At 36.5% G+C, this 16,977-nt stretch overlaps 1 protein-coding gene across 3 annotated transcripts in view; it reads left to right on the top strand.

Moving 5' to 3' along the window:
* UACA (uveal autoantigen with coiled-coil domains and ankyrin repeats) overlaps nucleotides 1-16,977 on the top strand; it is a 93,997-nt gene that overhangs the window by 61,166 nt on the left and 15,854 nt on the right. For all 3 annotated transcript variants that reach the window (XM_045848516.1, XM_045848518.1, XM_045848517.1), the window contains exons 9-13: nucleotides 2,449-2,486; nucleotides 5,956-6,024; nucleotides 7,104-7,211; nucleotides 8,319-8,351; nucleotides 8,872-8,970. In XM_045848516.1, the coding sequence (XP_045704472.1) occupies nucleotides 2,449-2,486; nucleotides 5,956-6,024; nucleotides 7,104-7,211; nucleotides 8,319-8,351; nucleotides 8,872-8,970 (347 nt within the window). The remainder of the gene's footprint in view (nucleotides 1-2,448; nucleotides 2,487-5,955; nucleotides 6,025-7,103; nucleotides 7,212-8,318; nucleotides 8,352-8,871; nucleotides 8,971-16,977) is intronic.

Here is a 16,977-nt window from a genome sequence, read left to right as displayed (position 1 = left end):
CTTATCTGGGAAGCACTTTATCTGCCCTTCCATTCTAAAGGAAAGCTTTGCTGGATAGAGTAATCTTGGATGTAGGTCCTTGCCTTTCATGACTTCAAATACTCCTTTCCAGCCTCTTCTTGCCTATAAGGTTTCTTTTGAGAAATCAGCTGATAGCCTTATGGGAACTCCTTTGTAAGTAATTGTCTCCTTTTCTCTTGCTGCTTTTAGGATTTTCTCTTTGCCTTTCATCTTGGGTAACTTAATGATGATGTTTCTTGGTGTGTTCCTCTTTGGGTCCAACTTCTTTGGGATTCTCTGGGCTTCCTGGACTTCCTGGAAGTCTATTTCCTTCACCATATTGGGAAGTTTTCCTTCATTATTTGTTCAAATAAGTTTTCAATTTCTTTCTGTTGTTCTTCTCCTTCTGTCAGCCCTATAATTCGGATATTGGAATGTTTCAGGTTGTCCCAGAGAATCCTCAGCCTTTCTTCAGTTTTTTGGATTCTTGTTTCTTCATTCTGATCCAGTTGGATGTTTATTTCTTCCTTTTGTTCCAAATCATTGCTTTGAATCCTTGTTTCCGTCTTGTCACTGTTGGCTTCCTGTGTATTTTGCTTTTATTCATATTGGGTATCTTCCATTTGTTCTTCTTATTTTTTGACCAAGATCAATCAGATCTGTGAACATTTTGATTACCAGGGCTTTAAATTCTCCATCAGATAGGTTGGCAATCTCCTCATGGGTTAGTTCTGAGGTTTTGCTCTATTCTTTTCTTGGGGCCATATTTCTTTGTCTTGGCACAGCTGGTAAGTTGTAAGGGGTGGGGCCTTAATTATTCACCCAGGCAGGGCAACCCTCCTTGCTGTGTTGCCTGTGTGGGAGGGGCCAGAGAGGGAACAGTGCAGCTTGCTTGTTTGTCTCTAGCTAACTTCCAATAGACTCTCGTGTTAGACCAGAAGTATCTCCCCTTGTGGCAACCCAGCTTTAGCCCACAGTCAGCTCTAGGTCTCAGTTTTCCCCTTATGTCAGTGTCTCCCTGAGCAGCCCCCAGAGCTTGGAAGTCAGCCTCACCCCTCAGCCGCCTTGCCACCGTTTTCCTGCATGGTCCGTCTTACCAGTCTGATTGGTCTGGTTGATTTTTTCTTTAATTCCATGGTTATCGGAGTTCTATGCAGTTTGATTTTCTGGCACTTCTGGTTGTTTATTGATTTTAGATTGGTTGTTGTCCTCCTTTTGGTTGTGCGAGGAAGCGAAGCCTCCATCTTGGCCGGAACTCCCATTGCCACTTGTTTTGAGGAAGTGAGTGTAGCATATATTGTCTAATTTATCAGTAAACCCTACTGTACTGTGGAGTAATTTAAGAACTGAGTAGAAGGAGTCAGATCAAGCATTTTAGTAGTATATTTTTTGATGGCAGGGGTGAAACTCTTAACTTTTATATTTACAGTTTTAAAGAATCATTGTTCAAACCTGCGCATATAATATTCAATATTTATTGAGTATATGTGCCAAGTATTTTGCTATGTTTTTTAAAGAGAAATTGGAGAATATAGAAAAGTACAACAAATAAAATTTGTCAGTCATCTGACTACTGATGAGCCTCTGTTAACATTTTGAGAAATATCCTTCCAGTCTTCTCCCTATGTATGAAATCTAGGTTACCTGGAATGAGCTGTAGATTACTTTTTGTGTAATAGATTTTGTAGGCCTTTCCATTATAAATAAATGTTTTTTTATGATATTTTTATTGATGCTTAAAATTCCAACTATTTAAGTTTAATTAAGCAATTTTCTATAAGTGTCAATTTGTTTATAGTTTTTACTAATATAAATAGCAATTTAGTGACTGTCCTTATACATAACTATTTCAGCATATTTTTATTATACCCTTAGGATTAGTTCTTAGAAGTGGAATCATGGAGTTTCAGGGTATGCATATATCTTTAAGCTTTCAATATACAGGGTCTGGCACAAATAGTGCCCCTTTTATTACAAGATCTTTTATTATAAAATCACAAGGATGTACTTTTGTAACATAACAATATCACATTCAAGCATACCATGTGACATTTTAGGTGAAATGTTCAAATTAAAACTGTAAATTATTATGCCCATATTATTACCCTGCCAACCATACTGAAGCAGGCATTATTTCTTCCAGATCCTGTATATTATTGATAAGTTACCTTTCAATTTAGGAGTGTTTTAAATATTGAATTTTCACCTGTCTTCTCCTTACCATTGAATATTATCTACCTGGATATTATCATAGCAAAAAAATATTGCCAATTAGAAATGCAAAAATGATATTTTACTGTTATTTTAACTTTAAAGTAGTAAGATTGAGAGGCAACTTTAAAATTTATTTTTTTTATATTGACTCAATTGTGTAGTTAGGAAGTTCATAGCTACTCAAGTTAACCAGCTGTTTCACTAGTCTTCTTCCTTATCTCTTTAAATCTTCAGGGAGAGAACTTTGGAAGAAAGGACCATCATTACAACAGGTAGATATTAATTTTAATTTGAAAAATTATATGTTTAAGGTCTGCCCAGAAGGTATCCAGCCATGTAATTTGAAAAATAGACATTTATTGAAGAACATACAAGATACAAGAAACATTGAACATAGGGCAATGATGCCACAGCCGCCTTCAAAGTAGGCAGCTTGGGACCTCATACCATTCTCTCAATTGCCATCAGCTGCCCTGTTGTATTTTCCTGAATCTTATTGCTGGTCTGAAATCTCTTCCCTTTCAAAGGTGATTTTAGTTTTGGGAAAAGCCAGAAGTCACAGGGTGCCAAACTTGGGCTGTCGGGGGACTGAGTCACCTGGATGATTTGATGTTTTGCCAAAAATTTCTGAACAAGACGTGGTGTATGAGCAGATGTGTTGTCATGATGAAGCTGCCAGTCATCAGTTACCCATAGCTATGACCTTCTGAATCATCCTAATAGTTTCCATGGAGGAATGTTCAATTTTAACATAAAATTTGATGCAGATTAATTGCTCTACTTGCTCAGTCATTTTGAATGGGATGACCACACAGTACACATGCTCACTCATTGGCGTCTACTGCCCCCACTGACTAGTACAGTGAAGTCATCATTGTTCACACATGTGCATCCCAGTCCACTCTCCTTGGCTGCCAGGTTACATCCATGTCGTACAAACCATTCTCATTATATTAACAATGGCTGGACCTTTTTTCTGGACAGACCTTCGTATTATTCAATTTAAGTAAAGTACTTAATAAATGTGGTTAATGATTATACATAACTGAGTTTAAATGAATGCTCCTCTCTCTGCTCAGTTAATTGTGCCCATGTAGAACCTAGGTATTAAGATCTGGAGGCTTTATCTAAATGCTGTTGCTCAGCCTAAGCCAATGGATTTTTACTGCAGTGAATGTATCCAATGAGAAATAGCCTCCTGATTGCCAACCTTGAACATCCAGCCCTTTCCAGTATGAGATATTGCACCTTGTTGAGATTCTTGAATAATGAATTTTGGCCTGGCAAGTCATGGACTGGTTTTCCTATTCTTCCTTAATAACAGATCAGATATTTACTGTTATGGGAAAATTATTCCTACACAATAAGAAATGAAGAAAACAGAACTCAAAATTGATTATGTATTGTGATTTCAATACCACTGTTAATGTTTTGATTCCCTTTTTTTTCTGTGTGTGTTTAATTTAATGAGGACTTTCTTTACAAAAAAAAAAAACCCACAATACATGAAATAGTTTATGCCTTGCACTAATTTTATTATCAAGTCACCATTTAACCCAGATTTTGTGATCTAGTCTCAGTAAATGTCTTATATTCCCCAATTTCTTCAAGTTACAGGGGTTGGTTTACTGCACTCTGTCCATCTTGCCACAAGCTAGTGTAGGCAGCTTCCTCTTCTGTGGCTGTTTCCTTCCAGGCTTTCAGCTTTTCTCTAGCAAAAGGAATCTGAGCACTTCCAAACCCTGAAGAGAAAGTAATCAGGTACTTTCTGAGCAGTTCTGATCATCATTCTGCATCATTTCTCCACCTTTCACCTTACACCTGAAAGCTATATTAAAGCATATTTTCCATTTTAATCTGTCAGAATTAAGTAATACATTTATGCATGGATCATATCTGCTGTCATTTTGCTTTTCCATCCGGAGCAACTGTTTGAACCTCCTCTCTCGTTCCTCAGATAATTTAAGTGGGGGGTGGAGTGAAATAAAACAGACACTATTGTGTCTATACCAGCCATCTCACATGGAGTCAGAGAAAAATAATTTCTAAAACATATAGATATTTAAGGAACTATTATTGAATATCAATATGGGAATGGTATTCTGCTTAGTGTTATTTAAAAGAATACATGGAGTTAATATTCTGCTAGAAACTGTAAAACTCACTTGTTTCCATTATTTATTAAAAACATTAAAATATATTCTGTAACTAGGATATTTTCTAGTACTAAAGGACATATAATTCCTGTTAAGAAGACTACATTATAGTTTAAAAAATAAAGCTTACTCAGTTTGCTTCACAGATATCTGTAGAGCACCTATTATATGCCAATTACTGTTCTAGCTACTGGGGAGATCTTAGTGTTCAAAGTTTCTGAGTCATTGAAGTGATGGAACTAACTCCCAAACTAGTGAGAGAGATGTTCAGCAGGTAGATGAATACTTAATTAAGATTATAGCAGAATCTTTGAAGAACAGTGAACAGGATTAGGAAATGAAGAGGGAGAGGACAAGAAGTTGTTCTAGATTGTGTGGTCAGCAAAGGCCTCTCCCAGGGTGTGACATTGGAGCAGAGATCTGAAGGAAGTGAGAAGGAAGCCACGGGCATCTGTGGGAGATGCCTTATGAGAGAGGAAAGGGAAGTGCACGCTCCTGTGAGGGAGCATGTTTAACAAGGCCACAGTGGCAGGAGAGAGATGCACTTCGTGGGGCAGGAGAAGTGATGGGACTGGTAACCCAGTGCCAGATTATGAGGGACCCTCTGCAAAAAAGGAAGAGGTGTGAAAGTAGTGTGAGACTGGTCAGATTCCACATAAGAACAATCCTTTGGTAGAAGGAGAGAGGCTAGAAATATAGTTTGGGCCATATTGTAGATACAGAATATCTTCTTAATGGGAACTTGCCCCTCGAATTCTAAATTCAAACTCGTTAAACACTTGGTTAAATGAAACTTGACAAATAATACAAAACCTAAAAAATTATTATCTTGGAGAATTAAAACAGTAGCTGCTTTTTCTTTCTTTCTTTTTTTTTTTTTGCTTTCAAATAGGAAGAAAGAAATAGCTTTCTAAATTATTGTGTAGATTTAAAGGTCAGTCTGGGTGAAAAAAGGTTGTTTGCTCTCTTGTTTAATAATTCTGTTTTTATTAAAGCAGATCTCTAAGCTGGAATAAGGTTCCAAAGCAGTAAGTGTACTAGACAACACATACCCAACCAAGTCTTGAGAGATCCTTTATATAGCTCTGGTCAGAGGATTGTCTGTCCCTTACCGCAACCCCTTGGTATTTTATTTCATCAGTGCTCAAAGAAAGAAATAATTTCCATATTTTTCTTTCAACATGTATCTCCCCTCCTCCTTGTTTTAAAGACTAAATTCTTCCTTTGGGAATGGTTGATGATGCCTTATGGCACAACTTTAGTTTTCTGTCTAGTACAAATTCTGTCTTTCAGAATTTGGTTACTTTGGTTAAAACAAATCCTTAACAATAAGTATTTTAAGTTGCGTTTCTTTTTAGCATTTTGAAATAAGTTATACTTGATTATTTAAAATCAATATCCTTAAATATGATTTCCATTTGGAGTTTTAAATGGAAACAAACATTGCTACCTTGTGTTATGTACACCAAAAGTTAATGTTGGATAAACTGAAAAATCACTAATTGGGTTTATTGCCTGTTGAGGACAATGTATATTTCTGTATTCTCATACTTGCTAACCTCTGCTCTCTTTTGTTTTACCAAAGCGAAATTTGACACACATGCTAGATGATGTAAATATGAAGTCAAATCAGAGGGAACATCAAAGCATTCAGGTAAAAAAAATATTATCATCTTTTTTGCAAAGAATTCCAGTGTTTTTTGTTTTTGTTTTTGTTTTTTGGTAGTGGGGTAGGGGGAAAAGAGAGGGAGCAAAACTGTGGAGGAAATGAGCAGGGGAAGCAAAGGTGGCTTGTTGCGTTTTGTGCCTCCGTTTTCTTATCCAGTCCCTTCAGAAAGAATTTACTTTCGATATGCATGTTTGGGTCAGTATTATCTTACACAAAGTGTTGTTTTAGTGCATATTAGGAAGCAAATAATTTAACAACTTTACACGACTTTTTGTTCATTTAAAAGTATCCCTTTGGGCCATAAATAATAAATTGCTATTCATTGTACATAATTAATTATAATGATAAAACGATGCTTGTTAATGTAAGTAAAATAAAATCTGAACTTTTTCTGAGAGTAGTTTTATTTTGATTCAGAAAAATAATTTTGTTAAACACACAGCACTTTTTACCTTTTATATTTGTGAAAGGGTTCAAAAAGTAATTGTTATGTGGGTTATATTAGAAGAAGATCCCATAATTAAATAGTTTATCTTATGACTGAAGTACCATTAAAATATAAATTGAATAGCTGTTTTCCATATGCTAAAGCAAAAGTATTTTATTTGAGTTTTATAGTGTACTGTGTAGTATTAAGAAACTGAAATATATAGCCTTAAATTGGAGACTTAAACATTTTTTTTCATAGCACTGAAGTGATGATTAGTTTAACAAAAGAATTAGAATAGTCTTGTAAATTTGAGAGGTGTTAAGTTAAAATGGCATATTCTTCTGCTATTTTCCATTTCTAGATAGATGATCCTTTTACTTTTTATTAGAATCATGATGGTTTGCTGTCTTGTATGTACTTGTATTCACTGATATCATAAGACTATAATTTTCTTTTTTATTTCCAATCTATGGATTTATATCATTTGAAAGTCATTGAAATTATATCTTTATGTTAAAGCTCTTTTATATACATATATATCATTATATGATTGCAAACTTTAAAAAATTTTCTTTTATAAGAATTGGTCTTTTAAGGTTGGTCTACCTAGCACTTGTTATCTTTACTATTTAAGGAATTGGAGCTTGAAAACGGAGATTTGAAAGACAGGTTGAGAAAAATTCAGCAAGAACAGAGAATATTATTGGATAAAGTCAATGGTTTACAACTACAGCTAAATGAGGTAAATAATCTGCATATTAAAAAATCCAAACTATTTTGCTATCAGTAATTACCATTAATAATAAATTGTTAATAACCACCTGTCAAATCAAGTCAGATACTATGTGCTTAAAAAGCTAAAATTTGGTCATTGCTCTGAGGGAAGTTCTGTCTCACTGAGACCTTTACATGAAGCTTTTAATGTTTGATATATGAGGGGGAACCCAATAAAAGCAGAATTATCTTCGGAGGATGGGCCCCTTGTAGTACAGGCTTCTCCCACTAGGTGAGTGTTCTAGGAACCCATCTGTACCAGTGTGCCAGCTGGTGTTGTTGTGATAGGCTGCGTTTAGCTTGAGTCAATTTTTTTGAAGACTCTTTCAACACATTTTCCTATTTCATGATGAGTGATTTACAAGAACCTGCCCACACCTCACTGAGTGTTCAGCAGTTTTTGACCAAAAACAGCATGACCCCCATGCCCCATCCTCTCTGTTCACCTGATTGCCCAAGCAATTTTTTTTGTTGTTTCCCCGGATGAAAAAAGTCCTTAAAGGGAAACGTTTTGCTGATATGGAAGAGATTAAACAAAAAAACAGCAGAAGCACTAAAAAGGCATCAAAATTGATGAGTTCAAAACCTGTTTTGAGCAATGGAAAAAAGTCTCGATAGGTGTATTGCATAAAATGAAGAGTACTTTGAAGGTGATGGAAGTTTAAACATGTAAGAATAAATACACAATTTTTTATAAATAAATTCTGTTTGGAGGGGGATCACCCCTTCACAAGAACAGAAAATAATGTTGGTATGTAGCAGTAACAAAGGACTTAATTATAGTTGGGACTGTAGGATTAGGAGGAAGGGGCAGACAGAAATGTGAGGAGGAAGAGCAGGTAGGGGGTGATAATTGATGGGTTTCCAGAAGAATCAAAGGTGCTTCTGAACCTGGAGAGTGAGAAGAAGGAATGACAACTCAGCAGAATCGGGTGGACATGAAGAGTGGGGCATTCTGGTTCCCACTCTTAAAGATACTTGCTGGTCTTTTTAAAGGATATTTGCCATGCTTAAGACTTTTAAAATGAACTTCCAGGAATGAAAATGCATGTCTTTTTTCTTTTTTTCAATTTAGGAAGTAATGGTTGCTGATGATCTGGAAAATGAGGTAGGATGATAAGTTCTACTTTAAAGCTGTGAAATGTTATGCAAATTGATGATATTTCAGTAGAGGTTTAAATCTTGAATTGAGATGGAGACCAGGATTCTATTTCTGGTTATCGCTCAAAGGGAAAAAAAACTTACATGTGACTGTAAAAGAGCATTTTGAATATAGTGGCATGGATTACCGTTGATATTTTGTTGTTATCACCTCTGAGAATATCTCAGTTTCTGTGATGTTTTTCATGAAAAGATGTACAATTCTAAACATTTTAAATAAAATATATGAAAATATTTAAGACAAACAGAAATTTTGAGTTTTTCATAATATTGTTTGTATATATTATATATTTTATTAGTATATTTAAAGAAATTTTTAACTCTGCTAATAGTTAAAAATCCACTATGCTAGAGATTTTGTTAACTGCAGCCCTCAAAGTAATTCGAACTCTCGTTTCCTAAAACATTTTGAACTCAATTTTAAGCACAGTGTGATTTTGTTCTGTATTTATTCCTTTCTACTTCAGAAAGAAAAGCTGAAGTCCCTTTTGGCGGCTAAAGAAAAGCAACATGAAGAAAGTTTGAGAACTATTGAGGCTCTGAAAAATAGATATAAATATTTTGAGGTATAGAAAGCTTACATAAATTATTTCATATAACTCATAATGGGTAGTGTTAAAGGGCTTGGAGTCAGATGTGAATTTGTGTTATCATTCTTTTCTTTAGTTTAAGTACATTGACCTTGGGCAGTTTTTTATTTAAAATTTCTGAGCTTGTTACCTTTTGCAAAATCGGAGTTATTGTGCCTTTCCCCCAAGTTGTTGTAAAGGATAAAGGAGATAATTGATATTGACTAGCATGTAACTGACATTTAGTTTAGTTCCAGTTTCTCATCCCCAACCTTCCTCATTGTCCATTCTTACCATTTAAAAAAGTTTTTTTTACCTGTAAATTTGCAATGATTATGATGGCAGTAATAACAAGGCATTATATCAATGAATAGTGGTATTTCCAGGATTGTCTCAGGAGAAATTTCGTACCTACCTAGATTAAGTAGAACACATGGTTTGATGAAGAATAGGGTGTTAAGAAGGCTCAGATCATATACTCATCTTTGTTTGGATCAATTAACTTCTAGTTTCTCCAAGGCTATGTTTTTCTAAAAAAAATTGCATTGAAATATTAAAAAGTACACATGCTCAAGAGTATTAGTTGAAAAATTTTCACAAATTGAACATACCCAGTCAAGAAACAGCACTATCAGTATCCAAAGCTCCTCACACTTGTCTCCTGTCAGTACTCATGCTCTCTGTGCCAAGGGTGACCACTCTCCTGACTTTTAACTGCATAGATTCATTGTGCAAGGACATAATATGTGTTTTATAAATGTCATTCATCACTGGGGATCACTGAAGAGGGTGGATTATTCAGTGTCATTCTTTATCCTTATTGGGGAATATACCGTATTATTCGGACCATAAGACATACCTCCCCCCCATTTGGGACGAATAATGGTCATAAATGTTGCTGTTGAGTTGTGTTTATATTTACATTGGTGAAATATTATGTTATTTATGTTATTAAATGTTTTACCACATTTTTTGCTTCAAAATTTTTTTTCCTATTTTCCTCCTCTAAAACCTAGGTGTGTCTTATGGTCTGAAAAATACAGTTCCTCTAAAGTACATAACAAAAGTAATTTTTTAAATTTTGATTTTCAGTTACAGTTCACACTCAATATTACTTTATATCAGTTTCAGGTATATAGCATAGTTGTTAGACAATTGTATAATTTACGAAGTGGTCCCTATGATAATTTAAGTACCCACCTGGCACCATACACGGTTTTTACAGTATTACTGACTGTATTCCCTATGCTGTGCTTTATATCCCCATGACTGTTTTGTTACTACCAGTTGGTTCTTATCTCTTTGCCTTTCCCCTCAGCGTCCCAACCCCCTTCCTCTCTGGAACAATGAGTTTGTTCTCTGTATCTGTGACTCTATTTCTAGTTCATGTTCTTTTATTTTGCTCTTTAGATTCCACAGATAAGTGAAATGATTTGGTATTTGTCTTTCTCTGACATAGTTCACTTAGCACAATACCCTCTGGTTCCATCCACATTGTTACAGATGGTGAAATTTTATTCTTTGTTACATTATTAGTTATATTCCATTGTACGTATGTACTACATCTTCTTGATCCGCTCATCTACTGATTGGTTGCTTCCATATCATGGCTATTGTAAATAACACACAATGAACATAGGGGTGCATATATCTTTTCAAATTAGTGTTTGGGGTGCCTTTGGACATATACTCAGAAGTGGAGTCACTGGGTCATAAAATAGTTCTGTTTTTAATTTCTGCATGCTGTTTTCCATAGTGGCTGTACCAGTCGTCATTCTCACCAACAGTGCATGAAGATTCCCTTTTCTTTGTATCCTTGCCAACACTTGTTTGTTGAATTATTGATGATAAGCATTCTGACAGTCATAAAGTAGTATCTCATAGTTTTAGTTTGTGCATTTCTCTACTGATGTTGCTGTCCTTTTCATATGTCTATTGGCCATCTGTGTGTCCTCTTTGGAGAAATGTCTATTCAGGTCCTCTGCCCATTTTTTAATTGGATTGTGTATGTCTTTGGTGTTGAGTTGTATGAATTCTTTTTTTTTAAAGATTTATTTATTTATTTATTTACTTTTAGACAGGGAAGGGAGGGAGGTAGAAAGAGAGAGAAACATCAATGTGCGGTTGCTGGGTGTCATGACCTGCAACCCAGGCATGTACCCTGACTGGGAATCGAACCTGTGACACTTTGGTTCGCAGCCTGTGCTCAATCCACTGAGCTACGCCAGCCAGGGCTGAGTTGTATGAATTCTTTATCAATTTTCGATATTAACCCCTTACCTGATATATCATTGGCAAATATTTTCTTCCATTCAGTTGGTTGTCTTTTTATTTTATCGATAGTTTCCTTTGCTGGGTAAAACCTTTTTAGTGTAATGTAGTCCCATTTCTTTACTATTATTATTTTTTTGGTTTCCCTTGCCTGGGAAGATATATCAGAAAAAAATACTGCTAAGAGAAATGTCAGAGAGTTTATTGCCTGTGTTTTCTTCTAGGAGTTTTATGCTTTTGAGTCTTGCATTTAAGTCTTTAATCCATTTGAGTTTATTCTTGCGTGTGGTGTATGAAGATAGTCTAGTTTCTTTTTTTGTTTTTTTCTTTTTTTGGCATGTATCTGTCCAATATTCTGAACACCACTTATTGAATAAGACTGTCTTTACCCATTGTGTGTTCTTGTCTTTTTTGCCATATATTAATTGACCACGTGCATGTGGGTTTATTTCTGGGCTCTCTATTCTGTTCCATTGATCTATGTGTCCCTTTTTATGCCAGTACCATGCTGTTTTGATTACTGTGGCCTTGTAGTGTAGTTTGATATTAGGTTGCATGACACCTTCTACTTTGTTATTCTTTTTTTTTTAAGATTTTATTTATTTATTTTTAGAGAGGGAAGGGAGGGAGAAAGAGAGAGAGAGAAACATCAATGTGCAGTTGCTGGGGGCCGTGGCCTGCAACCCAGGCATGTACCCTGACTGGGAATCAAACCTGCGACACTTTGGTTCGCAGCCTGTGCTCAATCCACTGAGCTACGCCAGCCAGGTGTTATTCTTTTTCAAGGTTCTGTGGCTATTTAGGATCTTCTCTGGTTTCATATAAAATTTTGAGCTGTCCTAGTTCTGTGAAAAATGCCATTGGTATTTTGATAGGGATTGCGTTAAATCTACAGATTGCTTTGAATAGTCCATTTTAATGATGTTAATTCTTCCTATCATGAACATGGTATATACATCCATTTACTTGTATTTTATTCAGTTTCTTTCTTCAGTGGCTTGTAATGTTCAAGTACATGTCTTTTACATCTTTGGTTAACTTTACTCCTAGGTTTTTTTTTGATTCAACCATAAATGGGATTGTTTTTTATTTTTTCTTTCTGATCATTATCGGTGAATAAAAGTGCAGTCAACTTCTAAATGTTTATTTTGTATCTTGCTACTTTACTAAATAATTTATCAGTTTTAGTAGTTTTCTGGTGGAATCTTTAGGGTTCTCTCTATATAGTATAATGTCATGTGCAAATAATGACAGTTTTACTTCTGTTTTCCCAATTGGGTGTCTTTTATTTCTTTTTCTTGTCTGATTGCTGTGGTGAGGACTTTCAATACTATGTTGAATAAAAGTGGTGAAAGTGGACATCTCTTGTTCCTGATCTTAAGGAAAATATTTTTAGCTTTTCCCCATTGAGTATGATGTTAACTGTGTGTTTGTCATATATGGTCTTATGTTGAGGTATAGTCCCTCTTATCCCACTTTGTTGAGCACTTTTGTCATAAATACATGCTAGATTTTGTCAAATTCTTTTTCTGCATTTATTGATACCATGATTTTCATTATTTTGGTAATGTGGTATATCACAATTGATTTACAGTTATTGAATCATCTGTGCATCCCACAAATAAATCTCACTTGATCGTGGTGTATGATCTTTTTAATGTATTGCTGGTTTCAGTTTGCTAATATATTGTTGAGGATTTTTGCATCAATGTTCATAAGGGATGTTGGCTTATAATGATTTTTTATAATGTGTTTGTTTTGTTTTAGAATCAGGATAATATTGGCCTCATAAAATGAGCTCAGGAGCTTTTCTTTCTCTTGAAGTTTTTTAATAGTTTAAGAAGGGTAGGTGTGAGTTCCTTTTTATGTTTGGTAAACTCACCTGTGAAGTTTACATTCAGTCCAGGACTTTTGCTTGTTGGGAGTTTTTTGATTACTGCTTTGATTGTGTTTGCTGTAATTAGTCTGTTCAGATTTTCTGTTTCTTCTTGATTCAATCTTGAAAGATTGTATGTTTCTTAGAATTTATCCATTTCTTCCAGATTGTCCAGTTTGTGGGCATATAGTTATTCATAGTATCTTCTTATAATCCTTTATATTTCTGTGGTATCAGTTGTAACTTGTTCTTATTTCTGATTTTATTTATTTGGGTTCTCCATCCTTTTTTCTTGATGAGTCTTGCTAAAGGTTTATCAGTCTTGTTTATCTTTTCAAAAACCAGTTCCTGGTTTCATTAATCTCTTGTGTTTTTTTTTAGACTCTATTTTATTTCCACTTTGATCTTTATTATTTTCTTGCTTCTACTCCCTTTGGCTTTGTTTGTTGTTCTTTTCCTAGTTTCTTTAGATGTAAGAGTAAATTGTTAATTTGACATTTTTTTTGTTTCTTGAGGTAGACCTACATTGCAATGAACTCCCCTCTCAGGACTGCTTTCACTGTGTCCCATAGATTTTGTGTTGTGTGTTCATTTTCATTTGTTTTTCAAAGTATCTTTTGACTTCTTTGATTTCATTGTTGACCCATTCATTATTCGGTAACATGTTACTTAGTCTCCGTGTGTTTGTGTGTTTTCAGTTTTTTCTTTTAATTGATTTCTAGCTTCATACCATTGTGGTCAGAGAAGATGCTTGATTTGATTTTATTCTTCTTAATTTATTGAGACTTGTATTGTGGCCTAGTTTCTGGTTTATCCTGAAAAATGTTCTATGTGCACTTGAAAAGAATGTGTACTCTGCTGCAAGGGAATGAAATGCTCCAAAAATATCAATTAAATCCATCTGTTCTAATGTGTCATTTAAGGCTGCTGTTTTCTTGTTGATATTTTTTGTCAGGAAGAACTATGCATTGATGTCAATGGGGTATGAAAGTCCCCTACTATAACTGTACTACTGTCAGTCTCTCCCTTTATGTTCATGAAGATTTGCTTTACACATTTAGGTGCTCCTTTGTTGTATGCATGAATGTTTACAAGAGTTTATTCTCGTTGGATTGATTCCTTTATTGTTTATGTAATATCCATCTTTGTCTCTTACTATTGCCTTTGTTTAAAGTCTATTTTGTCTGATATAAGTATTGTGACCCCCACTTTCTTTGTTTCTATTTGCATGAAATATCTTTTTCTATCCTTTACTTTCATTCTGTGTGTGTCTTTTGATTTGGAGTGGGTTTCTTATAGACAGCATATATATGGGTCTTGCTTTTGTATCAGTTCAGCTGTCCTATGTTACTTGATTGGAGGATTTAGCCATTTGCATTTAAAGTGATTATTGTTAGGTATGTAGTTGTTGACATTTTATTATCCATATTTATGTTATTTTTTCCTTTTTATTCTTAAGTACTTTTAACATTTCTTCTAATGCTGTTTTGGTGATTATGAACTCCTTTAGCTCTTCTTGTCTGTGAAACACTTTATCTTACCTTCAATTTTAAATCATAGCCTTGGTTAAAGTAGACTTGGCTGTAGGTCCCTGCTTTTCATCACTTTGAATTTTGTGCCCATTTCTTCTAGCCTGAAAATTTTTTGTTGAGAAACCAGCTGACAGTCTTATGGGTGCTCTCTTGTAGATAACTAACTGTCTTTCTATTGTTGCTTTTAAGATTCTCTCTTTGTTTTTAACCTTTGTCATTTTAATTATGGTGTGTGTTGCTGTGGTCCTCTTTTAGTTCATCTTGTTTGGGATCCTGTGTGCTTTCTTGTTCTTGTGTGCGTGTGTTTTTTTCCACCAGGTTTGGGAAATTTTGAATCATTATTTCTTCAAATAAGTTCTTAATCCCTTGTTCTCTCTCTTTTCTTTCTGGTATCCCTGTGATGCAGATGCTGTTGTGCTCGATGTTGTCCCAAGAGCCCTTAAACTGTCTTTATTTCTCTCATTTTTAAAACTTTTTGTTTTACTGTTTTACTGCTCCGAGTGGGTGTTTTCCACTCCCATGTATTTTAAATCCTCTGCTTAATCTGTTCTGCTGTTGATTCCTTCTAGTGTCGTCTTTATTTTGGTTATTGTATTCTCCATTCCAACTGGTTCTTTTTTTATGGTTTCTGTGCCCTTTTTTATGCCTGTTATCTATCTTTTTGTTGAAGTTTTCTCTGAGTTTTTTGACCATCCTTATAACCATTGTTTTGAACTCTCTGTCTGGTAGCCCTGCCTCCATTTTATTTAGTTCTTCCTTTGGAGATTTCTTGTTTTCCATTTGGGACATGTTTATTTGCCTCCCCATTTTTCCTGCCTCTCTGTGTTTGTTTCTATGTATCAGGTAGATCTGTTATGGTTCCCAGTCTTGGCAGGTTGGCCTTATGTAGTAGGTATGCTGTGGGCTCCGGTGACCTAGTCTTTCTGATCACCTGATCCAGGTGCTTGAGGTACGCTGGTCATGTGTTTCCTACTGTGTAGCTGAGTATTGGTTGCTGTTGGCACATTCGTGGGTGGTGGTTGACCCTCCTGAGGGCTGGCTGGCTATGAGAATTGGTCATGACGACAGTGTACGAGCTGTTACATGGGGCTGACCCCACGGAATGGAGTTTGCCACAGCAGTGTCTGGAGTCATCACGTGGTGTGTTGGTCCTGGGGGCCTTTGGGGAAGAACTCCAGTGCAGATTAATATCAGATGCTGTCTGTGACCAAGCCTGGGGCTACTTGTTAGGAGTTACAAAGTGGTCCACGGTTGGTAGCTGCTTATGCTGGGCCTGGGTGCATGTGGAAGGTGCTGAGCTGTGAACTGAGGCTAGCTGCCACCAGTACCAGGCCTGGATCAGGTCAGCAAAAGGCACAAGGTACTGGTACTCTAAGACCTTCTGCCGCCTGTTGGCTATCTGCAAGGCCCAACCACTGAAAGAGCCTAGGGTGGTACTCAAGTTGGGTGAGGCATTTCTCAGTGAGTCACCTGGGTGGTGCAAGTAGTATTCACCAGATTGAAACAGATTCAGATTTTGCAGTTTGCTGGATCTGAGGCCACTCAATATAAGTCTCAGGGCACATCAAGGCCAGCCATCACCTGCCTGGGACCTGTGGACCTTTGCAGTGGGATCTCAAGGTGTTGATAGGTTGGCGCTAGTAGAGTTCACAGGCAAATGCAGATTAAGATTTGGCTGGGTAGAAGGAGGGCTCAACAAAAGAAAGGTGGCCTTTGCCTTGAAGTGATGTGACTCAGTTTCTCCCTCTGTGTCTCAGCACTCCCAGAGCTTGATTGAAATTTCTTGAGAGTTTTTTGACAGATTGCATGCAAGCCCAGGCTGGTTGCAGCAGACAGAGCCTTAGGTGGTAGGCAAGCTGGGCAGGGTGGGGCCGGAGGGAGTCGTCAAGATGGAGCTAGAGGAGTCCCCAAACATGGCATTAGCTCACCAGGCTGATGCCATGTTTGGGGGGGGTCCAACCCAGGAAAGGTAGCAGCCTTGGGCTGGGCAGGAGGAGAACTCAACACTAAAGACATGGGTGGCAGTCCCTCCAGCCCTTACCCTGAAGCCACACAAATTAGTCTCTCTCTGTATGACTGCTGGAGCCCAAGGTGAGTGCCTGGAAGTGAGCATTTGTGCACTGGCCCTGCAAGAGATGCCTGGGTTTCCAGCAGCCTTCCATCTCACCCTGGTGGATGGAACTTCACTGATTTTCACAGCCAGATGTTTTGTGGGCTCCTCTTCCTGGCACTGGTGGTCCCGGCTGGGGAGGCCTCTTGCTCTTCAGGGGGAACCTTTGCAGCTGAGACATCCCTCCTGATTCACCACCACCACACCCAATGGGC

Source organism: Phyllostomus hastatus, unplaced genomic scaffold (genome assembly GCF_019186645.2).
Source record: "Phyllostomus hastatus isolate PE091 unplaced genomic scaffold, TTU_PhHast_1.1 phas_contig_62, whole genome shotgun sequence".
NCBI classification, from domain to species: Eukaryota; Metazoa; Chordata; class Mammalia; order Chiroptera; family Phyllostomidae; genus Phyllostomus; species Phyllostomus hastatus.
The sequence above is the reverse complement of the archived record's forward strand: the minus strand, read 5'-3'. Positions and strand labels throughout refer to the sequence as shown.